Below are 27,811 nucleotides of genomic sequence, written 5' to 3' on the forward strand. Positions count from 1 at the left end.
TAATTGTTTTGGGAAAAGTGCACTACATGTCCAATAAGGATTGCCACAGAGTAAAAGTTTGTATACCAATTGAAAAAAAATTATTGTAATAATAATACGAGAGAGACTCGTTGATATCCTAACGTGTCCCATAAGAACTAAACTCTATTCACGGGCTTATAATGTGCTGTCAAGAGCTCACCAACAGGGAGCGGAATACCGTGTGTGGAGCACCAGCATCGCTGTGGTGGAGGTCGGAGAGGAAGAGTGATGTGTGGTGCTGATGCTGGGATCCAGACGGGCGGGGAGCAAACAGGGAGCATCCAGCATCCTTAGCAATGGTGGCGAGAGGTCTAAAGAGTATCCTGACGCGGGAAAAGAGGTTATGAGCCTCCGTACATAAGAAAATGAGCAGGTAATAAGCGCCTTATATTTCAATTTCGCTGTGGCACAATATGGCTGGTTCTGTGATGCCAGGCCGGAGAACCGCTGTCATTTTAAAACAGCCCCCGTATGAATGTAAATTCAACCAACTGCATCCATAATGTCTGCCAATAATTTTAGCATTTCTTTGAAAATGAAGGGGGGGAAAAGCTGCTTATATGCGTTTGCTGAAATAACACAGGCCTAATGAACCCCCGGTGTTGTTCATCGGCTTCAGTTTGAGATGTGTAGTTCTGTTTGGATGCTTTTCTGTTTGGATTAGTATCTTTACTTTTAGCCTAGTTAACTATTCAGGGGTTTGCAATCTAGAGACTTCTCTCTAATTTTGTTTTGTTGAATAGGCTAGTTTATGTAACTATACAAAATGAACATTGACAACGAGTGTAACAGGGAGGCGAAATGGCAAATCCTACTACGGCGAAGACATAGCTTATGAATAATAATTAAGTCATGCTGTCGTTGCTGGCTGGGACGCAATTAATATTCATGAGCCAAACATTCCTCCTAGCACGATTCGTTAGTTTACTAGCGCAGCGTCTGCCTATTACCCAATCACGCAGCTGTACTAGATGAACGTAACGCAACGTAATAAATATTTATCCACAAAGCGTCCTCTACAGATTGCGAAGAGTCACTGCATGGGTGTTTGACGCGCTGCAGTGCGGACCAGCGCAAAGGATGTTGCGGACAGTTGCGTTCTGTGAGAGCTGTGCCGTTTGTTTATCGAAATTCACTGGATGTCTCGAATATCCGGATAGAATAGCATTCATGTACACACTCTTTTAATTTTTTTGTCGTTAGGAGGATTGCAATATGATGCTCCATAGAGCTTGTTTATACAGCGAATTAGAGCACCTGTCTCGTGCCAGATTTGTATATTTGCTTTAACCTTGGACTTTTATGTCATTAATATGCATGGTTTTTATTTTATAGGCGTGATGTTTACGATTAGATAACCAACTACGCTTCCAGTAGGTGTTTTTGTGGTTGTCCACTGTCTTGCAGTGCATTGTCAGTGTTATTGAAGAATGTTTTAAGTTACTGTACATTCGCGTTTTTCTTAGTAAAACGGCTAATAATTTTAGAATTTTTGATAGATGGAACATCACTAATAAAATGCAGAAGTCAGGCGGTTTATGGTTTTAGAAAAGGTCCCAGCTGATGGTTTGTGTCACTGTGAGGTCCCAAATGAAGATTTCAAAACGACGGAAAAGACTGACTTTTCGTAGTCTGTGTGCCAGGTAGGGAGAGAGACTTCCAAATATATTTTAAAATATGCATTTGCTTTTTACTGTTTTACTAAAGCATGTGAAATAATCTGGAGTAAGGCTTGCAATGAATTTAGTCTTATGTAAAACATAAATGTTTAATCGTCTTTTTGTGAAAAAAAATGTGTTCATTTCCTGCAAATGTAGCCTATAATTTGTCTTTTTGTTAAAAAAAAAGTGTATATTTCTTACAAACTTTACTCCACCTTTCTGACATAAGGGAGAATGGGGTAAGATGTGTCACCCTCACATTTTTTTTGTATTCCGATATTTTGAAAGGGTCCATCACAGGACGTCTTCCTGTGATTGAAAGAAAAGTGATGATTTTATTTATTCTAAATCAGTTTTGCATGTCAAAGTACATTTTCTACAAGGCAGGTAAAATTACTTTTATGTTTTTATGTCAAAACAAATGTACAGAATATTAAAGTTTTCTGTGAATAATGTCCAGTAAAGAGTTTGGAAAGGGATTGTACATTATAAAAAAAAAAAAAAATGGAATACATGACTGTTTTGTTTGTGAATTCATATTTCTATGGCCCTGTAATATAGATGACGCTTCTCATCTTATTCAGAAAACCTAAAACAAAAGTGGCACAGCTTACCCCCACTCTCCCCTATGCTTTTAAACACAACATTTTTGCATTTATAAAAGCATTATATGTATTTACTGTCTTGTCTTTCTCACTGGCCCATATGTGTCCTGGTGTGTTGTAATGTGTGTATGTATCTGTGTCCATTCCACTGTGTTGCACATATGTTTTGTGTTTTTTCTTCAGTTCACAGGGCTTTCGTAACGGCGATGTCTTTTCGTAATGTCAAGTCAAAGACATATTTTTCCTTTTGCGCATCAGCTTATGATTCAATAATGCATGTATCACCTTTCTCTGGGACATTGAGTGCAAACTGACCTTTGTGACATTCATCCTTAAGGATTCAGTTTCTGTCTGACCCATGCTTGCCTTAAGATGGATGGTGAGTGTCATAATAGTCAAAAGAGGAACAGCTGATGGTTTGAGATTGTATCAATACTGACCAAAATCCTTGACAACTAGCACAGAGAAGGAAAACAAAACAGCCGGAACGTCATTCAAGAACTGTATCAGCTCAAAGTGCTCAAAACCAATTGCTTGCTAAGTATAATCCATCTCTTCTCTTGTTTTTCTGGCTTGTAGGCTGGCAAAGGAGGGTTTTGGTGTCGACTAAATTGGTCAGTTGCAAGATTTTTGTCAGAGACGTAAGGTTATTGAAGAGATTTGTGAACATGGTGAGAGAGTTACACCGTCCTTCATAGTTCCCCCCTTTCCCTTCCTGGACATGTGGCTGCACTTCACTTTTCAGAGTTTGATCACAAAATGGCTGTTGACGCTTCCCTTCCCTGGGATTCAGAGGAACTTAAATGATTATTCTTTGCTAATTAAGGTGATCTGAATGAAACCCCCTCTGCTTTTCGCTCACCGTAACCTCACATCCCATGGGTCCCCTGGAACGAAACTGAAAAGAAAAAAAAAACCCTCACACGCAGTTTAGTGGGAATACAAGCCGCGCGATTTGAATGCTTTAGCTTTTTCGCCAGCATTACGGCCTGTGCGCGAACAACACCCGTAAGACTGTTCGGAACCTGCTTTTTAGATACTCGCTCATAAGGGAGAGGGTAGATAGCAGCAAATGTAGAAACTATTAAGAATATCCATCTGTCCTTTGGCCTAAAGTGGATTCCCTTTATTATGGGAATGAAGCAATAGCATTTCCACGCATTGTGGTTTCTCATGCAATATAAAATTTGACATCATCTCAAAATATAGTCACAAAAGAGTGCAATAATCGGGTTCCGGATGTAAAAATCTCATTTATTTTCTCCAAAGGGGAATACATTTTTAAAGCTCACTTATAAACCTTTAAAGAAAGATCTAATGTTATGGGATTAACATTAGAGTTAGATTTATGAGATTGCTAATCAATTGTAGGCTATATGCCTTTTTTAAAGGCATCAGCCCACATTATTTCAACTGATTTTGTTGAATAATCATGTATAACAGCTTTTTGTTGAATAATCACTCGTTTAAAACTACACTACCCATGATTCTTCAAAGAAATCTCCATCAACCAGAGAACTGAAACAGCAAATCCTGCCAAAATATATTTTTAGAGCCTGCCTACTCCCATTAAGCACTGCGAATGATGTAAAGAGTCGGTCTCTTTATGCTCTCAAATTTTGAAGTAAATCCCTAAATATCTATAAATCCCTAGTTGTATATTTCTCATGTTTTTATTTGATTATATCATTCGCGTTGCTTCATGGGATTGTAGTTCTTTCCTTCATTAAACATTAAAAACGGTTCGGTACAGTACGTAATCTTGTACCTGTCTTTTTGTCCGACGTAGTCATTCACCTCGTAGCTGGTTGATTTGGTTCATGGCTTATAACTCTTTAAATTAGACTTTTTATAAATCCCTATTGATGGAAAAAATACTTCCGGAACCAAGGTCGCCGAAAAAGTGGGCGGGCACTGTTGCACTCTATGGAAATTGTCAATTGGCTGTAATTGAAGAGATTGGAAAGTAAGGCTATAATGGACAAAACAAGTTGAATAGCTTCATTCTTCTACAACGGCTGTTACAGTCACAACAATATACTGCAGCTGTTAAAGAGCCCATTGATAACCAGCCACTGAAGGGTGTGGAAATGCTGGCTTGATGAACTTCAGTTGTATCTCAGTGTTCAAAAACCAACACATAGTGATTAAACTCTTCACTGCTCACATTCTTTTGCCAACTCATGTGAATTCGAACCAAACATGATTTCAATGTATTATATTTTCGTAAACAGCATCATTCATCCCTGTCACTGCCTGTATAACATTCAGACTATCATCTTCCAGTTGTTTTCTACAAATCTCCTTGTTTGCATCTATCAAGGGTACATCAGTGCAGGTGTCAGTAATTTGGCACATGAGTTGGCAATATTATGCTCTGTCACTGTTCTTGGCTGAACTTTGTCTACCTGATGTCATAGTGCAGTTTGTTCATAGATTATCCATAGAGCACTTCTCTAAGATGCTGCACTAGAGACTGCAGCTCTTGACGGATGCTGGGCTGGGCATGAGTTAGCGATTGAGCTACTGAATCTGAGCCGAGCTAGGCCCTGCATGTTTAACCAACAAAACAACGGTGCTGCATGCCAAATAGCATGTTATTGGGTTCTTATATGCATCTTTCTTAACCTTAGTTTCCAAAATTGAACCTTGGAGTAAAGTTTCTATACTGCATTAAACATTTTGAGTCTCTCATTTTAGTGCCGAATTTCATTTGTGTTAAGAGGCTGATGTTTAATTTAAAAGTCGCGGGACAGTGGTGTTTAAGAATCCAATGACCAATACAGTTTACTGTCAATCACCTGGTTTTAGAATTAGAGATCGACCGATAATGTTTTATTTTTATTTTTTTATGACCGATACTTGCTTGTTACCGATATTAAATTAATTGTTCTATTTGTGCTTTTTGACTCAATACTTATGTCGCATAATTTATGCAATTACTTTACGTGTGAAGTTTGGTGTTTGCTATTGAACACACACAGATTCATTGTTGGAAACTATTTTTGACAACTTACCAGATTCTGTTGCACTCTGTAAACTAAATAATTAAGCGCTGATAACTTACTTAACAAAAGTGTGTGAATATCTGTAAAAAAAAAAAAAAAAAATTGGTCAAACTCATTATCTATTTACAATTGCAGTAGTGTTTGGCTGCTTTATTTTAGAGATGCACAATATATCGGTTATTAGCTGATACTGGATATTTACAGTAATTGTGCATGTTTGTTCCCCTTTTTGTAACATCGTCATTTAACACTCAAATTTAACCTTTAATAACACTTAAATGCAATCTTTAGCCAGTCTCATAATGAATTCACTTGTAATATTTTAAAATGACCCATTATTTACTGTTTTATTTGTAATTAATTTACACAAAATGGTATAGAATTTTAATGTCAACCATTTAACACTTATCGGCCATAACATGAACATAATTATTGGCTTACCCATGTTAGCCAGAATTTTAATATCAATGTACCCCCTTTTTTGGGAAAAAAAGCTAAATGTGTTATTTTAATAAATGCTTAATTGTAAGGTTGTTAATGAATATTTTAGATGCGTTCATAATGGTTTCTTTTTAAATCTTATCAGAAATGGCTTAATGGAACTGTTTTAGTATCCCTTGTTAGTGCACATCGTAGGCTACTTGGCCTACGTATAATAGCATGTGCTGTTAGAAATATCCTCACTGTTTGTTTATGGGGTGTCATTACTTTTTTTGTTTTCTAAGCATTTCCTCCACTGTTTGTGGCCATTTTATTTGCGTAGGCATTTGGGTCAAAAAGTATGTGGGTCAATGGATGTGCCTAGTAGACTTTTCTTTGTCTGCTAACAGCATAGTAACATTATAACGCTCAAAGCAGACTTTAATGTCAGCATTTTGCCTCTTGAATATGTATCAGTAAATAACCGCAGGAATAAATTGGTGTTCTATCTCATAACTTCTTTTTAAAACAGGCATTCCAAAGCTAATCTTTGGAATGTTACCGTTTGTTGAAGTTTGATGGCAATTGCATGTAGAAGCCAGCTCAACTGACCTATAGCACGTCGGCAAAATGGCAATAGCGATGATGAATAGGTGATTTAACAATTTTTGGTGGCTTTTCACAGATAAATGGCTCGTTTAAGCTGGGGGCTGCCAGAGTGCTCTCAGGGTTGCAGTGCCTAGCACCAGCTCTGCAGGACAACGCCAACATGAACGGCACTGCAGAGCAGCAGGACATTCTGCCCCCAAATTGCATGGTCAAAGAACGATGGAAAGTGGTAAGTTTTCAAAAGATCAATACATGACATTTGTACACACAGGGACACACACACACTGAATTTGGTTTGATGTAGAAACAATTTTCACTCAGAAATTGCAAGTAAATTTCACAAGCTATTACAAAGAAATGAATACCGGTACATTGAATTAAACGTGATATTAAAGTGCAGGTGTAATGCTCAAAATAAAACAAAACAAAATAAAACATTCAGTTTGCTATAATTTGACCTAAAATTAGTGCAGAATCCTAAATATTTATTTTCCATTGTATTTCGCAATGTTTCTTTGTTATACATTTCTCAAAACCCTGTATGTTTTGTTTACTTTCATGTTTAAATAAAATTTTGAATCCCATATTTCAAGATTTTTTTTCTGACATTTGGACTGTTTAACTATTTTTAACATAAAAATGTAATAGAAATACATAACTTTAATTAAATAGTTTGGGGGATCAAAAACATATTAGTTTTAAAGAAATTAAAAGTAGAAAATAAAAGTGACAGTAAAGACAAATAAATGCTGTTCTTCTACATTTTTATTGATCAAACTGTCCCGGATTTTTTTTTACCATGTAAGTTGCAGATTTTCAGCAAAATGAAATGGGGAGCTTCTCAAAAAAAAAAAAGTATGCGGGTACATATAGAATAGATAAAGCTTCCCATCTTTTCTCCTATGCTCTTAGTAGATTATGTAACAGTAAAGCTCTTTTGACCCCAATCACTGGGACTGTCTTGTCAAAAGACATCACATAGAGATAAAATTCCTCAACAATTCCCAGTACAAGGGAGAAGAGAATCTTCTCACTTGACTGATCACTTCCAGTCCAAGTAAACGGGCTCAAGAACCACTAGAACTAGACCATCAAATAGACATGATGGTTTATGAGTCATTTGAAATCACAAATCTTCTGCTTGCTTTCTCCTTTGTCTTGCGGACATGTATTACTCTGTATGGTGCGGATATGAAATTTGCGACAAATATATGCAAAGCTGACTAATGTTTGTTCTGCAGTGGGACTGCTGCACTACTGCATATCCCTGATCAATAGATTTGCCCTCTAGATTGGTTTATCAATGAAACAAGGATTATAACATGCAGATGTAGAAGAGATTCTGTTACAGTATTATTTGTTGAGCTTGTTGTTTTTTTTGTCTGAATTGAAATCAATATCTCAGGAGAGTAAAATAAAGGTACTATTGACGCACTTGAAATGTAAATATTACGAAGTGCTTTTTGATGTTTCCCAGATGCTTCTTCTAAAAGACACTTTGCAAGGCTGCGTGCATTTTTATAAGATCATTGAATATTGACAACTTTTAATCACAATTGTTTCTCTGACTTTAGGTTTCCCAGCTCATACTTGAAATCAATACCAAATTAAACAGAAAAAAAAACATCTTGTTGTGTTCCTTTTTGATGTACAGCTGAAGAAGATAGGAGGAGGGGGGTTCGGGGAAATCTACGAGGCGTTGGACCTGCTGACTCGGGAGAATGTGGCGTTAAAAGTGGAGTCAGCTCAACAGCCCAAACAAGTCCTGAAGATGGAGGTAGCAGTTCTGAAGAAACTGCAAGGTAAGACATGGTCATCATTAGGTCGTGGTTTTTGGTACAGCATCAACATCACTTTGACATTGACAAGATATCACATTGTCCGATTACTTGAGACAAATTCCCCACAGAAATGCACAGGGTCATTCATGTTATACAGTACCCTTTGAACTCCTAAAAACTGTATTCTTGTGTTGTAATTTAAGGAAGTTTGTCTACAAATTGCATACCCATTTACAATACGTTTGTATACACTATCGTTTAAAACATCAAACGTGACTTATAATGTTACAAAAGATTTCTTTTTCAGATAAATGCTGATTTTTGAACCTTCTATTCATCAAAGAATCCTAAGAAAAAGTATATCATGGTTTTCTACAAATGATTTCATCATTAATCATAATGAGAAATGACTTCATATATCATCATATTAGCAACAAATCATCATATTAGAATGATTTCTGAAGGATCATGTGACCCTGAAGACGAGTTTCTGTTTTGACTGTATTTCGATCAAATAAATGCAGCCTTGTTGAGTATAAGAGACATAAAACATTTTTAAAAATCTCACCGACCCCAAACCTTTGAATGTTAATGTATATTTTTAACCATCTATTAAAACCATTCTTAAATTACCATACTGACTTCCTGCAAATTTATCATATCCATTGCTAATATTTGTTGTTTGGGCTGTTGTTTTCCTATCATTATGTAACTTCCTGAAGGATGATTTGATTAGTTAAAACACATAAAGGACTCATAGGATGAAAAGTGATATTGAGGACACAGGAAAAAATGATAAATTAATTTACAATTAAGACAGTATTACCAAGAAAACATGTTGGAATCATTATAGAAAAGAAAGACTCAAAGAAACACAAGCCCTGCTGTGTTTCAAAGGCTTTATAGATTAAGTTGCGTGCTAGTCGCATTGTATAATTTTATACAGTAGTTAGTTGACATCATCATGACTGAGGCATTTATTAAAAGCTGCAAAGACTGACCATCCCATCACAGTGGACCATGTGCGTGGCATGTTGTATATTTAGCACTGTGATTGAAGCGGCAGTAACACGGCCTACGTGACTATCGTCACATTCTGATGATTCAGTTCAGCCATTAGTCATCAGAAAGAAGCAAAAAACAATCAAAAAAGAAGTACAATTTGTCACGTAATGGCATATAGTATAAAGAAATTGTTGATTGGCCAAGTGGACATGGGTATTAGCCATTTAATCAGCCTGACTAATAATGCTATTCTTTATTTTTGTATATAAATGACTTGCACATGTTAATGTTATTTTCTTTTTTAGGTAAAAACCATGTGTGTAAGTTCATAGGCTGTGGGCGAAATGATAAATTCAACTATGTCGTCATGCAGCTGCAGGTAAACGACTTCCCTTTCATAATATAGTTGGCGCATATAAAACCAAAGCTCATATAAGTAATCCTTCATTTGAAAAATCATCATTGATCGATGAAAGTCCGTGGAGCATTTTATAGTACATCATAGATAACCATCACATGCTGGTTTCTCTCAAATTCTGAAGCTGTCTTTTACTGGTGTTATGGAGGTGTGAGGGCTTCACTTACACTTCATTATCACTCTCAGGGTAGAAACCTGGCAGATCTCAGGCGAAGTCAGCCACGCGGCACCTTTACCATGAGCACAACCCTCCGCTTGGGAAAACAGATTCTAGAATCCATTGAAGCCATTCACTCTGTTGGCTTTCTCCATCGAGACATCAAACCGGTAATATCTAATAGCTTTCCTGAAAATTTTATTGCCTTGTAATCATGTGTCTAATAATAAGATAATGCAACACTGTCATTTGATTTCCAGAAGTGATTTTATTTATCAAGGATGTATGGATTTTCTTTCCAGTCAAATTTTGCCATGGGAAGGCTGCCTTCAACATACAGGAAATGTTACATGCTCGATTTTGGGCTCGCACGACAGTATACGAACACCAATGGAGAAGTCCGACCGGTATGTCACAGTTTAATTCCTTTTCAGTATTATTCATTGTTAATTTAATAATTTACTGCTTAATTATGCTCATTTGTTGTATGCTCTGAAGAAAAGTACATGTTTCCTGCATTGCAATGAAATATGACATTTCTGTCAATCAATATTATTGGTTACAATCCAACCATGATATTAGGTTGTCTTTTGATTGAGCCCAAAGGTCTGGTTTTATTAAGAAGCATCTGAGATTTATTTGAACAATAAAAAGCAATATTCACTGTAACAGTGCGGGCTGGCAGAGAGACGAGCTTGAAAGCTCATGAGAGGTTTACAGAGCTCTCTGAATCAGGCATTGGGCTGTTTCCTCTTTTAGCTCATTACAAAGAGCTCTTCATTCGCACATGTTCCTCTCTTCTCCATCCTTCACACTATCTCTCTATTTCTCTGTACGTGCAGGTTTTAATGCAGCGGTATGAATATTTAATAAGACTGCATGCATCAGTGAGCAATGCCCCCAGGTTCAGCCTGAGAGAGTGTAATATTTTCAGCCCTCCCTCTCTCTCTCTCTCTCTCTCTCTCTCTCTCTCTCTCTCTCTCTCTCTCTCTCTCTCTCTCTCTCTCTCTCTCTCTCTCTCTCTCTCTCTCTCTCTCTCTCTCTCTCTCTCTCTCTCTCTCTCTCTATTTCTCTTTCGCCATTCCTTTCTGCACAGCTGAGTCAGCAGCACTCATTGATTCAGGCAGGAAACTGAGTGTCATCCTTTAGTCTATCTATCTATCTATCTATCTATCTATCTATCTATCTATCTATCTATCTATCTATCTATCTATCTATCTATCTATCTATCTATCTATCTATCTATCTATCATCTCTCTCTCTCTCTCTCTCTCTCTCTCTCTCTCTCTCTCTCTCTCTCTCTCTCTCTCTCTCTCACTCACTCACTCACTCACTCACTCACCTGGGCAATGCAGTGCTGCAGCACTAAAGTGGTTTGGCTCTGCTTTTCTCCTGCAACCTTCAGGAGTTGTTTGTCTGTTCCTGCAGCAGATTGAAAATTTAGCTTGGGTTGATCCAAAACTACCTCTCCAGATGAATTAATAACTTTATAATGTTGAACAAATAACAAAACATGTTTAAAACCAGACTGTAACTTTACTGTGAAGAAAATTCTTCACTTTAAATGCAATTGCAGCATGTTTTTTTATCCAATCTGTGTTATCCATTCATATTTATGAGATCCTAAAAAATCATTTTTAGGATTCTAAATAGTTTTGGTGTCCTCAGAACTGTATATGTTGCCTTTTTTTTTTAAATGCATACAGTATAAATAGGACAAGAGTCATATGCTGCCATGTTTGTTTGTTAATATTTGTTGATGTTTGTAAATGTTTTTAATTGTACCCCATTTTTTAAATATAGCTACTTATTTGTTATACTACTAACATTTTCCTATTGAAAGCATTTGAAGGACATTGCATGGGGTCATTTGTATAATTTTGCCTGGTGCAAATGGACATTATTTCTGCTTTTTCTTTTGTTTGACCATCTTGTCTTATTTTTGCAGTTTTCGTTTGGGGTTTTAAGTTATGACGTGCATGTCTGACGTATTTCTCCATCTGTTCCCTTCTCCCCACATTCTCACCAATGGAAAGACTTTCATTGTGAGTGACTTCATGGAGTTCTCATCTTTGCTTTATATCTGACCTCAAATTTTTTTCATTTATAGCATATATATATATATATATATATATATATATATGCACGCATGCATTAGGAGAGTTTGGCATTCAAGTTCAGCAAAAGTGCAGTTTCTATAATTGTCAGTAAAAGCGTGAACACGGTAAGAGAAAATTAACTGCATCCAAATCAATTGTCATTTGTTCTGCAAAACAGATGCTACTTGTCATGTCATTTAGTTAATCAAAAATAAATTTGTTGATTTGGTTTGTAAGAATGTCCCATTGGGACTAATACACACTCATGCACGCACAGACACAGGTAAATTTACGCGACGGAAGGTGTTTACCTTTTGCGTTGCGTGTTCAATGTTCTGGAAGAGTGGAACGCTATGTTCAGTCGAGTGTGTGTTGTGCATTGTGTATCCCTCTCCTGTTGCTACAATACCACTAAAACAGAAATTAAATGAATAATGCATTAAATATAAACAGGAATCTTTTTGTCTGATTTGTTTTGATTTACCTAAATATATAGAAAATTCTAAGTATTACAGATGACGAAAATAAAATGCAAAAATAAACTTTTCCTAATACATTTCTGCTTTTAGCCCAGAACTGTTGCAGGATTTCGAGGGACTGTTAGATATGCATCTGTCAATGCACATAAAAACAAAGTAAGTGCTTAGTCTATGTCTACTTATGTATTTATATCAAACAATGTATTTTACAGGATATACAATAATCTAATGTTATTTCCCTATTCATTTTAATGGAATTCTTGTGTTGTTTTTTTATCACAGGAAATGGGTCGCCATGATGACTTATGGTCGTTGTTTTACATGCTGGTTGAATTTGCTGCTGGGCAGCTGCCGTGGAGGAAAATTAAAGACAAGGTGCTCTGACTTTCCTTGCCTGATTTGAAAATCAGTGTTTGTTATTTTTTTTTACTCGATTTTTTTTACTTGAAATTAAGTTTTACTTTGAATCAGACCACCATTGTTGAAATGTACTGTTGTCATCTGCATCATTTAGGAGCAGGTGGGTCAGATAAAGGAGCGCTATGACCATAGGATGCTGCTTAAACACATGCCATCAGAGTTTAATGTCTTCCTGGAGCATGTTTTAACCCTTGACTACTACACCAAACCAGACTATCAGGTATCTACAATAGAAACTCTAACTCTCTATATATCTTATTATGTTTACTAAACAGATGTGTACCAAATAGAATACTAAAATAGATTTTTATATTGTTTTTTCAATATCTTTAAAAACGTTTTTCCTGTTTATTTGACTTTATTTATTACATTTACTTTATATATTGTACATCTACTGTATCTCTCTCTCTCTCTCTCTCTCTCTCTCTCTCTCTCTATATATATATATATATATATATATATATATATATAAAAAAAAAAATATATATATATGAATATTAAATATTAAACATTATATAACAATGTATAAGAATTACATGGATACATTTCATCATACAGATATGAGTAGTCTTTACTAAGGTGTCTTTTCTGTGTCAGCTCCTGATGTCAGTGTTTGAGAACAGCATGAAAGAACGCATCATCACAGAGAATGAGGCATATGATTGGGAGAAAAGTGGGACGGACTCCACAATGTCTGCCACCACACCGACAGCAGCGCAGCAGAACACACGGCCTACAGCGGCTATGGTTGGGTAAGAACCGCATGCATGTGTGAACACATCACACGCCATGTGTATATGCCTGTGGACGTGTGACCCTATAAATCATCCATCCATCCATCCATCCATCCATCCATCCATCCATCCATCCATCCATCCATCCATCCATCCATCCATCCATCCATCCATCCATCCATCCATCCATCCATCCATCCATCCATCCATCCATCCATCCATCCATCCATCCATCCATCCATCCATCCATCCATCCATCCATATTGTTAAAGATCCTCTTGTACACGAACACACAAATGCACCACACTTTACAAAACCCACACTAATTCACAGGCAGCCTCTCGAGGGATTTTGTTACTTGTCGTACATTGTCACATAAAAGCCGTACAGATGGACGAAAGGCATGATTAACGTCTGAAATACTCAAGCAACTGAAAAAACAAGGGACAAGCTTGAATGTGTTGTCTTATTTGTTTTTCTTAATCACTGTTATTTGCATACTGATAAATTTTGCAAACTGATTTATTAGTCACAAACATCCAATGCTTCTTGGAACATTGTGGTTTGTTTTCAGTAGGTTTACATGTTCAGAGAGGAGAACACTCACTTCTGATGGAAATGTCACTGACTTATTTTAGTCCATTGCAGTTCTGGAAAGGCAGAGTTGTTGTATTGCTCCAGGACATGAAGAACATTTTACCATGAAATAGAAAAACGACTTTTAAAGGAGTTCCCCCTCTGATGCTTCTTCTTGAAAGCTCTGGGTGATATTTACAGAAAATGACTCTATAAAGGTGAAGCATGTCATAAACAGATTTTTTTTAAACAACCCCAAGTAGGTTTCCCAAAACATTTTCTAAAGTCATTCAGGGTCGACTTGATTTTTTTTTTTTTTTTTTATTGAAATTGATTGTGATCTTTTCTTGAACCTTTAGGGTTATAAATGTAACCCAGATGCCTGGTGACCTTCAGAGGGAAAATACAGATGACGTTGTGCAGGACGAGCACCTAAGCGATCAAGAAAACGCCCCTCCGATTCCCTCTGGCCGGCCAGCTGCTGGCAGTCAGTTACCCACTGACGCAGATGGATGGGAGGAGACAGACTTTAATCGCAACAAACTCAGGATTAACATTGGAAAGGTGCAGAGCACTCCAATGAATATAATCCAATCAAATACTTTTCATGATCATATTTTGAAAAGCAATTTTGTTTATTTTAAAACCAATTAAACATAATCCATTTGAAGTTTTATAAGTCAGGTTTTTTTATATATTTCATTTTCTTTGATTTTATGTTGCAGGGAGGTCAAGAGGAAGATGGTAGCCGGGGTGTGTGTCCTGTGTCGCCACAACGGGGAGGGTTGGACTCTCCGGGTATGCAGGTGCACTCACTCAGGTACCGACGGGTCAACAGCCCTGAATCTGATCGCATATCTGCCGCTGATGGACGGGATGGTTACGGACAACGGTGGGTCGAAATTTTTGTATCGAATCAGAAGAGTCAACCAGTCAGAAGTTAGATAACGAACCATCTGTTTTATAATATTAGCTTGACTGTTTTGAGTCTTAATACATCTTGTGATGCTGTTTTTGCACTTACCTTTATCTATTGAGTTCCAATATAATGAATAGGCTATTTTCATTGATGAAATTTTAATTCACTGCATTATTCAAATAAAGGGATTACAACATGATTATTTCATATACACTACTGTTAAAAAGTTTGGGGTCAGTAAGATTTTTTTTTTAAATAAATTTATACTTTTATTCAGCAAGGATGTATTAAATTGACCAAAAGTGACTGTTAAACATTTCTAATGTTACAAAAGATTTCTATTTGGGAAAAAAATCTGTTATTTTGAACTTTCTAATCATCAAAGCATCCTGGACAAAAAAGTAGCACAGTTTCCACAAAAATATTAAGCTGTTTTCAACAGTGATATTCATAAGAAAATGTTTCTTGAGCACTAAATCAGCATTTTTGAATGATTTCTGAAGGATCATGTGACACTAATGATGCTGAAAATTCAGCTTTGTCATCACAGGAATAAATTACATTTTAAAATATAATAAAAAAGAAAATAGGTATTTTAAATTGAAATAATATTTTAAAATTGTACTGTTTTTACGGTAGTGTAATAATTTTTTTCTTTGATTTTTCCAGCAAAAATAGCGTATATATTTTTTCTGGAAAATCAAAGGAAAAAATATTTATACTACAGTGAGAAATATTTTTTTCTTCGATTTTCCAGCAAAAATAACGTGTGTATGTATGTACATATGTATATGTATGTGTATATATATTGTTCCTGTAATAAAATATAATATTGTGCTCATACTGCCCATTCATACTATTCATATTTTTGTGTCATTTAGCATCATAAATTGATTATTTATTCCTTTCTCAGCTCTCGGATGGACATCCTGGGTTCTCCTTCTCGGCATGTTTACTCCTCCCAGCCTGCTCAGATGCTGTCCATCGACGGTTGTCGTGGAGACCGTGGTCGTAATGAGGCCTCTGCGTCAGTGGACCAGGAAGCCCACAGCAATGCCTTCATCCGCTCCGTCCCACTCGCAGAAGAGGAGGACTTTGACAGCAAGGAGTGGGTAATCATAGACAAAGAAACGGAGCTCAGAGACTTCCACCACCTCCCAGGAGCCGAACCCACCACATCCGGTACCACAGATGAGGAGCCGGAGGAATTACGCCCTCTGGAGGAAGGAGAAGAGCGGCGGAGACATAGAGGGACAGATCCGTCAGTCAGGCCCAAGACCTCACACGGCGACCGGACGACACGAGGCATGCTGCCGCTTACGGAGGAGGAGGCGTCCAGGAGGAGCGGGAAAGGCCAGTCAACCTCAGCGGAGAGCCCTGTGCAGTCACCCTGTCACTCGCTGCCCTCCGGACGGCCACGGCGGAGAGAGTCAGAAACCAACGGACCTCAGAGACAGGTAAGACTATCCTGACTAACCTGCACTGACATTCTTAGCCTAAAGATGGAGTGCATTGCTGGGTTTAAGGTGAGTGAGGCTGAAAATATTTGATGGTGGTAAAGAAATCATGAGGTCCAGTTAGAAGTGCTATAATAAATTGTTTGTTTACAGACACTTTTTTTTTTTTGTACATCATTCTTTGGATGCGGTGTGGGTGCAATGTTTTCGAGCTCATGAGATGCTGAAGAAAAATGGTCTGGATAAGAATTTTAAAATTAGATCAGGAAAAGGATGCTTATTCACAAACCAGCTTTATCAGCTGAGTACTGGATTTTATCAGCTAATAATGAAATAAATGATAGGGAAATATCAGATAAGATGGCAGGAGCACTATACTGTAATTTCTTTATATTACATTGCATCTTGCTATTTTGTTACTTCTCTGCTTGCAAATTAATAACATATATTTTCAAATGATATTATTTTAAAAACATATTAATTAAAATATTTTATGTTTTACAAAAATTTTATACAAATTAAATACAAAAATGTTTATATATACACTACCATTCAAACGTTTGGAGTCAGTAAGATATTAAAACATATTAAAACTTCCATTCAGCAAGGAATTGATCAAAAGTGACAGTAAAGATATTTATAATATTAAAGATTTCTATTTCAAATAAATCCTGTTCTTTTGAACTTTCTGTTCATCAAAGAGTCCTGAAAAAAAATATTATCATGGTTTCCACAAAAATATTAAACAGCACAACTGTTTTCAACATCGATGATTATGAGAAATGCTTTCCATCTATTAAAATAGAAAACATTTATTTAAAACTGTAGCAATATTTCACAGTGCAGCTGTTTTTACTGTATTTTTGTTTAAATGCAAAAAGCATAAAAAAAACTGAAACATAAAAATTCTTACTGATCCCAAATTTTTGGACAGTTATGTATAGGGATGCACGATAAATCGGCCACCATATCGGTATCGGTCGATACGTGTTCATTTTTAATGTTATCTTTATCGGCTCGATAAGAAAATGTTGCCAATTAAAGTAAATAATGGATTATTTCCTTCAGCTGAGACACTTAAGATGTGCATTGTTCGCCATGATGGTTTTGAATTGCTTGAAATATGATTGCAATCACTTCAAAAAAGGAGTGTAACATGCACAGTACAAGTCTGAATATAGGCTGCATAAAATTATAATGAGAATATTATAGTTGTGTGCTTGGGACATGGCTTTTAATGGTGAGACTTTTGTTTTTGTAAGCAGGCTCTCAAAAATGATATCGGCCAATGTATCGGTTATCTGCTTTCAAATATAAAGAATTATCGGTTATCGTGTCAGCCATCATTTTCATATCGGTGCATCCCTTGTTATGTATCTGTATGTAAATGTTTGTAATAAATTGTGTAAAAAATATTACTAAACCAACCTATAATCCTCTTTGGAGCGCTTTCAATCTTGTTTTAAATGTGGTGCCTGATCTTTTCAGCCACCACACATACATCAGGAATTTCTTGTACCTTTAGAAATTTGTTCACTTTCCACTTGTTCCAAGAGTGAACATGAAATACTGGTTCCAGAGACATGTGCAGGAGACTTGGTTTAGCTTAAGTCCCATTATAGCACTTTTTCAATTTTTAAAATAGCATATCTGTCTTAAAACCAACTTTAATCTATATAAAGCCAGTGCTTTGTGATGATGGGGCGGTGCTATTGTCTCCGCTTTTTACAGGGTGTGTGCCTATTTCTTTCTCCCTTTCTTCTCTCTCCATCTGTCACTCTCTCTTTAATTCACTGTCTGACACACAGACTCATGCCTCATCTCTTCTTTTCTGACCATCAAACATTTGGTTTTCACATGATTTGCTACAATGTAATGATTCTTCTTTGTTCGTGATTTGTATTTTGGAAAACTTTTGTATGCAGAAGTTCAGCTGTAACTAAGGGGGTATTCAAGGTCATGTACACACTACAAAGCTTTGATCAGGTATCATTTTCATATGTAAAGAATAAGGAGTCTGAGTCAGTTTTGTGATATGGAGGTTACCATAGTGATTTTTTCACACCCTGCGATTGTAAACAAGAAACATGGATACCACAGTGTTAGTGACTGATTAGTGTGTCATTTGTTATGAAATCATTTATGCTCATTAAGCTGATTACATTGCATTAACTAGCTGCTCACTTTAGTTCTGATCGCACTACATGGATTTAAATAAAATTCAGTTGCTGCAACCTTCAAGGGATTGGTAACCCAAAAATGGTTTTCAATCCCTAAAAAAAATCTGAAAATGGTTTTCAAAAATTCTGTAATTTACTCACCCTAATTTTTCCATTTACTATGGAAGTCAATGGTAACCAAAACTGGTTGTCAACATTCTTCAAAATATAGTCTTTTATGTTCCACAGAAGAAAGAAAATCATACAGGTTTGGTACAACATGAGGATGAATATATAATGACAGAATTTTCATCTATCCTATTAATCCTATTTAATATTCTAGAAATGATTTCACTTGTTTAATTCGGTTGTCACTCCTGTAATAACTGAACTCAGTATGAACAGAATGGGATTAAAAGTAGCTGCAGTGTGTACATGGCCAAAATTTCTTTTCTTTTATTCTTTTTTCCTTTCCAGATAGAATTACTCGATGATTTCTTAAATCTTCAGAAATATCTGGTTTGTTTTCAGCAGTTTTTCAGAAAAAACACAAAAAACTCTGTGAGGGTAAACTAGACCTTTGCTAATTGGATTCCGGGGCTGCGTATTTCTTGTCCTTCAGAAAAACACTTTTTTTACATTTTTTTTTTTTTTTACCTCAATACTGTGTTTGTGTCTTTGACTGCGTTCAAAATGAGGGGTCTACTGCTGAGCGTTCCTACAAATTTTTTCAACTCTGACTGTTGTTTGTCTTTTTAGGACGCTCAGCACTAAACCATTCAGTACAACTCTGCACTAATTCACATTAAAGTTATTCATTTTCATATTTTAATGTTTGTCATCCCTCATAGTCCAAAACAAAACGTGTGAGAAGATTTCAGACGCTCTTTACCACTAGGGTGAGCCAGATGACATATAGTAGACCAGCAGTTTTGCTCATCTTAAAAGTTAGCTAGCTAGTTTATTCTTCTCATTTACCCACGAGGAAATATAGCAGAGAAAAAAAAAAATTCTGGGGCATTTTTCTGAATTCTGTTTAGAATAACTTGCCCCTTACATTGTTTCGCTGTAAACACAGTCACAGCCTTTTCAAGCTGAACTGAGATTGCTGGATTGTCTCTTTTGTATGATAGCCAAAATCTCAAATCAAAACAGATGAGGATGCTCATTTTCCCAGCAGTCTTCACCTTTTAAATGCCCACTGCCTTTTGCTCGGCCTTTCGCTCAAAATCACGTATGACACGTTGATTTCACCCACGGAGAAAATACCAAGGCTGCCGCTGGAGCCACAAAAGAAGAGTGAAAGAGGTGTTTGCGGTAAGCACAGTTTAGGCTAGTCCCTTTTGTACCTGTTTGATGAACTTGCTCATTGTTTTTTCTTCTGTTTGTCATCATTTTATCCATATTTACCCATTTTTATCCATGTGTGTTTGTGTTTGTATGCCTGACCATTCATTTTTCTTAAGTTGTCCGCATTTACAACGACGGTGTGATGATACCGATCGGTAAAATGGCTAAAGTACTTTTTGTCTGGAATCTCTCTGCTCATTGTCTTATACATGGTCACATGTGGCACATTTTTGAGAGGTGGATCTGCATCAAACGAACAGCCTCTGTGGAATAGAGGCTCTCAATGTTGGCTGCCCAACCAAAAAGAAAAAAACATAGCTATCCCTTTAGCTTTGTCTCTTGTGAAAACTTGTTTCCAGGCAACCCGTTGTAGGTCTGTGTAAAGAGAGCCCGTTCCTCTCTTTCCTCTGAGTGTCTGGCGTTCTCCTCACTGCATGCGACTGGGGAGATGCCTTAAATGTTACAAATACAAATCCTCTGTAAAGCTCGTGAATTTCAACGCTTGCTCTTTCTCGTTTTATTTCAGCTGGATGATGACAGGCCTCACACGGGGCCGCGTTCCAACCAGCTGCGACGTCTCGCCTCCTACGTCTTCTCGTCCTCGACGTTGGAGACTGAGCAGTACCCTCACGCCGGAGGATCCTTCATCCAGCGCAGCCGGTCGGCCGAGAGCAGCCCGGCTCACGGTAACCTCCGATCGGGCTCGAGGCGTCACGCTCCCCTGCAGCCGCCTGGAAGTCCGCGCAGCAGGCACTCCATGCTCAACGTGTCCCGCGTGCAGATCCAGCAGATGCTGGCCAAACTGATGAACAAAAACAGCTGAGGAAAGCTGACGTAATCTCTTCTCACACACCGATGTGAAAGACTTTTTTTTTTTTTAAAGGATGTTGAAATATTTTTTGGGAAAGATGAAGTCTTTTCTGATGCAATAAACTGTAGAGGGCTGTAAGAAGGGAACGACGTGTTAAAGGGAATGCCATGCTTTTACACACACTGTTCATAACTCGCACTTTCTGCTTGTTATGAACAAACGCTTTAGTCATTTTAATCACTCTGTGAGTAAAAAAAATCACATTAGATATAGCGAACTATAAAGATATTAATAGCCAAAATTCATTACCTGCAGTGGCTATTCGTGTACCTCAGTTGCATGTGTTGCATTTGCAGCTGTGGTCAACCTGAAACATAATACCGCTGCCTTTAATATGCAAGTTATTTTATTGTCTTCCATGCAAAAAAACATGAAAAACTTGGTGATTTGTTTTTTGTCTTCTTTTAATATATTTAGTATTATAATTTAAGTTATCAAACACGTTCTAAGCCATCATCCATAGTACATACGCAGGCTTTCAATTTTACATTTTGTTTTCTTTTTTCTGTGCTCTAAAGGTGCTTTTGCCTCACAAAGGAGATGTTATGCAAGTTGAATGAAAGTTTTTTGAATATAAAATGGAACCATAGGAGCAAAAGGGAATAATATGTCAATGCTTTTATAACCAATGAAGTGGCATGCTGGAGTCTGGTTATCTTTTACAGACGAAATATGAGATAAATGAGTCGGCTGTTGTGTCAGTCATACAGGAAATGAAAGAACAGCACGCATTTTGGTTTCTCTGCCACTGATTAAAATTAGTATAGCCATAAATTAAGCAAAAATTATATATATATATATATATGAAAGCAGTTTCCATTAAATAGCATCTTTTTTTTGTGCGTGTTTAGGAAGGTGTGTAGATAAAAGCTTCCATATCTCATTTAATCATATATTTATGTGCATAGAGCTTTGAATGCGCTGTGTACGCATTATATCTCATTAAATACCTCCTAGTTAGTCTTGGGTTGGATGCACAGTTTTGTGTTGTATGTTATTGAGTAGCAAATTAATGTGTGTGAGACTGCTGTAGGGTCTTTTGTGTACTGTTCTCACTATTGCACTTTAAAAAAGACACCGAATTGGAGCCATAGCTGTTTCCTTGGCGATGTGATTGATTGCAATAAGATGTGAACGGTGGTTTTGAATTGAGCGGTACAAGATTGTCATTTTCTCAATTAAAATCCACTAGTGTTTATACTGAAAAAAAGAACTGAAAATAAGGGCATATTCTAGAAAATATTATGTACATTAGACATTTAGTGATTAAATAGCACCTTGGTTGAATAAACTTCATTTTATGGATGTTGGTGGCTTAAGTTGTTTTAAACAACCTAGGCTTGAAAGTTAAATGGCTCTTGCAGTGTTGTTGTTGTAGCAGGCAGATATCTTTTGGCAATATAACATAAGATGCATGCCTGGATTGTGAAAGTTGATGGAAAATGTATTTATACTTTCCTTTTGTCAGGAAAGAAAAATGATATGGTCATTAATTGTTTAGAAAACCATTACTTTTGCTAGATTTGATTTAATTTATATTTTTGATTATATTTTTTAAAACGACTTGACTAAACTGCTTTTTTGTTGCAAAATAAGTGTTTTTAAACATATTAGAAACATGGGAATTCAGAAAAAGTGTATTCGAAAATCTGTTGTTTGTTCACGCATACATACAACTTATAGTTTTGGAGTGTGTACTGCACCTTTATATGATCAAATTTTCTGAATTGTGCATCTTCAGAAATTGTATTAGAACAGAAATGATACATTTCAAAAATGACTTGTTTTCTGTATATGTTTCTGGTACTGTCACAGTCATGGCTTCTCACATGAATGTACTGTTATATACCCAAACAGGCTGCTAACTCTTGCACTTATTTTGCACATTTGCTTTTGCCTGGATTACATCAATATGTTTAGCTGTAATTTTACAGTAATGGCACCGACATTAACGGTGCAAGAAAAGTCGTTATTGTTGAGATTGTCCAGGTCTGTTGACTGGGAAGTACTGGAAAGACAGTGCAGTTCAAAACCTTATTTTTGCATGACTAACAAATGAAGTTGGTCCATGAAAGCAAGTGAAACTAAGACAATTTTGTATGGTTTATGTTATGCCTTTATGTTTCCATGAATTGTATTTTGATTATTGATTTACATACTAAGTGATCAATAGAGCAAATTCCTTAGGTTTTTTTTTAAAGTTGACAATATTCAAAATATTTAATTGACAAATAAATTTGCATTAAAGCATTTTTTTTTTTTTTTAAGATCTACCATTACAAAAAGTTTTTGTAAAAGATTTTCTTTAGTTTTAAGCACTGTTTACAAAATTTTCTAAGGCCTTTTATTTTATTTCTACCTGAACATCTGCATGTGATGCTCTGAAATACCAAAAAGAAATTCATTTACTCTATCACATCCCACTAAACTGCTCTTATGAGTTTTTGATGGTTTTACTTTATGCCTATACACAATGCCTTTGTCACAATAACACCTTTAGGATGGAGGAAAATGCTGTATCATAGCTGTAATGTGCATGTTGTATGATAGATTGTTGATTGCAGGGTCATTCTATATAATGTATATAGTGAGATGTGATGGATCAAGGACGTTTGAAGCATAATCATGTCTGCAGGGAGTGATAATCTTAGCTTGGTGTTGTGAGAAGCTTCACTTGAACTACAATGAACTCTACTATGTTGACACCGATACACAGCTGAAAAGCAACAATGTACACAGAACAAGCTCTTGATGGAGCTGATACAAGCACCGACTGTTGTCAATATTTAATGTATTCAGTATATTTGCAATTAAAAACAACTATGTGTCAATGGTAACAGCGCTAATTTAAAAGTGTGTGCTGTTAAATAACAGTGTAAAAATAAGTTGCAGAAGGTTTTATTTAACTTTTTATGTAACCAGGCAAGTAATTTAAGAGCAAGATTTTATTTACAATGACAGTCTGGTATTGCTATGTAATGTAAATGGGCTGTGATCTGTTAGATTGATGTACAATAAGCATATTACCTTTTCTATCACAACATCACTGTACAGTATGCTTGTAATATTTCCAAGTTAAGCATGTATTTTAAACTTTTTTTAAATGATAGGATAATTGTACATATATATCTAAGAAAGAGAAATGAAATCAATAGTGTATAGATAAAAGCATGTTATCTGGTTGGTTTTAGTCTGTATGTATTGTATAGAAAACCTGTATGTTGGATACACTTGAAAAAAAAAAAGCTAAATATGACTGGCTGCTGTAAAATGGAAAATTCTTTAACACATTTTTGTGCCTTTTTTATGTATGTAATCTAGACAATCTTAAAAAGCTTGTGTACAATTTAAACATAATTAAAGTCTTTGAGAAAAAAGAATTGTTGTATTGTGTGGTTGTATAATGTATAGCAATGATTTTTTCTATTAGAAATTAATAAAATGATTAGAAAAAGTATGTGTAAACTCAGTTATGAAGTACAGTATGTCTTCATATACAGTAAGTATGTGTTGCTGGAAAGTGTTTTCCAGGAATATCTTACTGAACAGGATCTCGTTGTTTCTCATAATTTTTCTTACACTGCCTTACCAATATGGCAGTATTGTAACTTTAGCATTTTTATGTTATCCTTTAGGGCCCAACCCCGGGTGAGCCCCTATTGTCACCTACTGACTACAGGACTAAATCCCCATCCTCTGAGAAGGAGATGTTTCACATCCTTCCTAAACTGCAGGCTAAGAGAGCCGACTTCCTCACCGTCATGCTTACAGGAAGCCTACACCAGCGACGGGCCTTCACAGCCACACCGCCTGAAACACAAGATGAGGGACCCAGAGATGACGATGTCACGAAGAGTGAATCTAGTAGTGGCGCAAGCGAAAAGAGCACTGAACCTAGTCAAGATGGGGCTCCTTCCACCTTAGTGGCCGATGATCCGCACAAGGAGTCAAAAGAACCGGGTTCTGTTGCTGAAGTAGATCCTGACCAAGAGGACGTCTCGAACACCCTTGTTTTGTTTTCACCAGGAGACACAAAGAAGTCTCCCAATGTTATAAATGCGACGGATGTGGATCAAGCTGTGGCGGGATCTGATGCCCCTCAAAATGAGCAGTTGGATGAAGTTGGTCGACTAGAGGTGCAGGTCCAGGAGGACATAAAGCAGGCAGAGAGGTCTTCAGATGCAAGGCAACCTGATGGAATTACTGTTGACCCATCCATACAAACATCTAAACTGGTGGTAACTGTCTCGACAGCTTTAGTGGCCTCAGCCTCAATTGCATCACCCCCTTTCTCCAAAGTGGAGAGAACTTTTTTACACATTGCAGAGACAACCCATCTGAATGTCATGTCTTCCAGTGGTGCACAGGTTCTTGAAGTTTTAGAGGAGGTTGAAGGCAAATCACAATCCAAGCGGATGAAGGACAAGTCAGTCCTTTCTCAAGAGCCAGGAGGAGTTGCAGCGTGTGTCCAGTCTGAAGTGACCTCTCAGACTCTTACAGAGGAACCTCGGGTACTCAATGTTCTGCATGGGTTTTTGCCAAATGAGACTACTAAAAAATGGGAAGGTCTTGTGGTTCCTCTACTCTCAGAGTCTAGGGAACCCATTCATCAAGGTTCATCAACTGAATCCAAACAGGATAAACAACTAAAAGAGGAATATCAAGAGGAGAACACAGTACCTGAAAGTGTTTCTAAACATCCACGACCAAGGAGCAAAAGTCGAATTCCTATCCTAGTCCCAGAAGAAGAGCCAGGATCTGAACAATCCCTGCCCATCAAAGAGCGACTCCGTAGAAGAGCCATGCAGCAAGACCTGGCCCGTCAAGCTGTAGAAAGACAACGTCAGGGCCGCTGGATAAGACTAAATTCCAGGACTTCATCCTCACTATCTTCTGGAGACGAGCCCAAGAGACCTTCAGAGACTCTTTCTACTACAGGCTCAGAGGAAGATATTCACGTATCTGATGATTCTGTCAAGAAACTCAAGAAGAAGGCTGAGGAAAAGTACCAAACAGAGTGGCACAGCAGGATCCCACGGCCAGTTACCCCAATAAGAAAGCCTTCAACTAAACTAGTCGTAGTGGCTCCTGTTATCCAACCTGAAGCTGGGAATGCAAAATTAGAACAAAAGGCAAGCAATGGGTAAGTTCACTTCAAACATGTTTGACAGCCAGGGTTGTGCACCATTTAGAATCAAATTGAGAATGCATTGAATTAGAATTTCTTTGGATTGCAACTCCAAGTCAAATTCCAATTCAGTTTTCAAATAGGATGAAGAACATTTAAATTCACACTTAAGAATTGAATGGCAGCCATTTCTTTAATTCAGCATACCAAAAGTATGAATATGGTAAATTAAATTGTATTTTGTTTTATTCACCTTAGGTCAAAGGTACAACCACAATCAGGATCAAGTGCTCCACCACTTCACACAAGATCAAAATCAACATTATCTTGTTCCACCAAGCCAAGTGGAAGCAATCGCATGCCTCTCTCCTGTATTCCGGCTTCTTCTCGTCGCAGCTTAAGCACCACAAACTGCACTTTCTCTTCAACCCGTATAGCTAGTCCTTCGCCCCATAGGCTACCCATACGAACTGCAGTTAGCGAATCTCGCAAGCAGCCGTTTGCCCTCCGTACCACTGTGGATCTCCCACTGAAGTCTAGGACTACTACTTGCAGTGGTCCTGCAAAGGACCCCAAACCATCACCAAACCAACCCACCAATACACCTGCAAGGAATCAAACCAAAGCTTCTGCTCATTCAAAGAACACAGTACCCATGAAAAGGGAAAAAAGCACAAGCAACAAAACAGCTGCAGCCAGATAAGACACTGTGACTGCTGTTTACTGGGATTGTTTCTTCTCAATTACTTGAACATATTGCCTCAACATGTAATCGGCCCCATTGACCAAAATTAACCTTTTAATTAATTTAATGTTCTTCCTAATCTACAAATGGCTATAGTTCAGTTCTAATTTTGAATTCTGTACCAAATAATTTTATGTTGTACTATAAGGGTAAACAATGTAGAACTTTCACTTTACTGGAAGTTTTTTGGAATATAATGGAGGAAATGTCACATTTAGCTTAATCGGTGCTATACTGTATATGTGTTGTTCTGTTGTGCATATTTAATTCAATATGTTTTTGAAGGTGTACTTTATTATTAGTTAGATGCCAAGTTGTCTTTGACCCTTGACACACAATAATAATGTATAATTATTTACAACATCTAAATCAATCATACAGTATATTATGTGTATTTAGGCAGCACAAATTATTATAGACCACCAGACACACAGAACATTGTAAAATCTGCCACATATCCAAGGACAAATGCACAAATTTTCTCTGGTCTGCAGCTCGGCCCTCTTTGTAAACCTTGTGATGATGGGCATGCCTTGTCTTTAGCTTGTTACAAGTGTTTGATGATACTGCTGTATGCTTGTATATATTCTTTTCAGTATTTCTTGCAGAGACCTCTTTATTTTTATCAGGCAAAGGAAATGGTAAAGTATTTGGGTTTTAGTTTTCTTAAAGGAATTTATTGTGGGTTCTACACTGAGTTATCTCATTTTCTAAGCATGGCAGAAATCACACATTATTAATAATTGTCAATACGGATTATTTCTAAATGAACAATTTTCACCTCTTTTGCTCTTATTACAATGGTGAGATGTTAAGTGAGATATCTGTTGGAACAAGGAGCATAAAATGATCAAGTCTTAGTTGTGTTATGTTGTTGTTTTTCTACGAGTGACACATTCCTTCATTTTTGCACACAGATTTTTAAGTAACTCATATTTGGAATTAAGTAAAAAATGAAGTATAATTAAGAAAATAAGTGACTTTAACTTGGCCAATTAGAGTTTGGTGAGTAATCATTTCTACTCAGTTGAAGCTTACCTTGTACATTTAACTCCATCAATATAACACTAAATTAAGCCATACTTTTAAAGTATAAACTTTCCTTAAAATATTTAAGTAAACAGTACAGTGGATATTGTGTGGACAACATATCTACTTAATAAAAGTAATGTGGTACCCAGCCAAACAC

At 36.8% G+C, this 27,811-nt stretch overlaps 1 protein-coding gene across 3 annotated transcripts; it reads left to right on the forward strand.

The window, feature by feature from the left end:
* The first annotated feature begins 228 nt into the window (after window positions 1-228).
* ttbk1a (tau tubulin kinase 1a) lies at window positions 229-27,481 on the forward strand. Of its 3 annotated transcripts, none has more exons than XM_079857622.1 (15): window positions 229-394; window positions 6,401-6,553; window positions 7,979-8,126; window positions 9,416-9,489; window positions 9,715-9,855; window positions 9,988-10,092; window positions 12,354-12,419; window positions 12,546-12,638; window positions 12,778-12,903; window positions 13,281-13,435; window positions 14,353-14,557; window positions 14,719-14,885; window positions 15,826-16,369; window positions 24,385-25,892; window positions 26,136-27,481. In XM_079857622.1, exons 2-15 carry the CDS (start codon window positions 6,485-6,487, stop codon window positions 26,578-26,580), a joined length of 3,846 nt encoding a protein of 1,281 aa, XP_079713748.1. In that variant the 5' UTR covers window positions 229-394; window positions 6,401-6,484; the 3' UTR covers window positions 26,581-27,481. The 3 variants fall into 3 exon arrangements, with proteins under 3 accessions (XP_079713748.1, XP_079713749.1, XP_079713750.1); XM_079857623.1 differs by lacking the exon at window positions 229-394 and adding an exon at window positions 1,077-1,664; XM_079857624.1 differs by lacking the exons at window positions 229-394; window positions 6,401-6,553; window positions 7,979-8,126; window positions 9,416-9,489; window positions 9,715-9,855 and adding an exon at window positions 11,634-11,730 and having other exon boundaries at window positions 10,016-10,092.
* Window positions 27,482-27,811: the final 330 nt, after the last annotated feature.

This window comes from Squalius cephalus (assembly GCF_949319135.1).
Source record: "Squalius cephalus genome assembly, chromosome: 22".
Taxonomy (NCBI): Eukaryota; Metazoa; Chordata; class Actinopteri; order Cypriniformes; family Leuciscidae; genus Squalius; species Squalius cephalus.

Coding starts and splice junctions, on each gene's coding strand:
- ttbk1a (XM_079857622.1), top strand. CDS start 6,485: ATGAACGGCACTGCAGAGCAGCAGGACATTCTGCCCCCAAATTGCATG. Junction 9,490..9,714: donor ATGTCGTCATGCAGCTGCAG/GTAAACGACTTC, acceptor TATCACTCTCAG/GGTAGAAACCTGGCAGATCT. Junction 12,420..12,545: donor TCAATGCACATAAAAACAAA/GTAAGTGCTTAG, acceptor TTTTTATCACAG/GAAATGGGTCGCCATGATGA.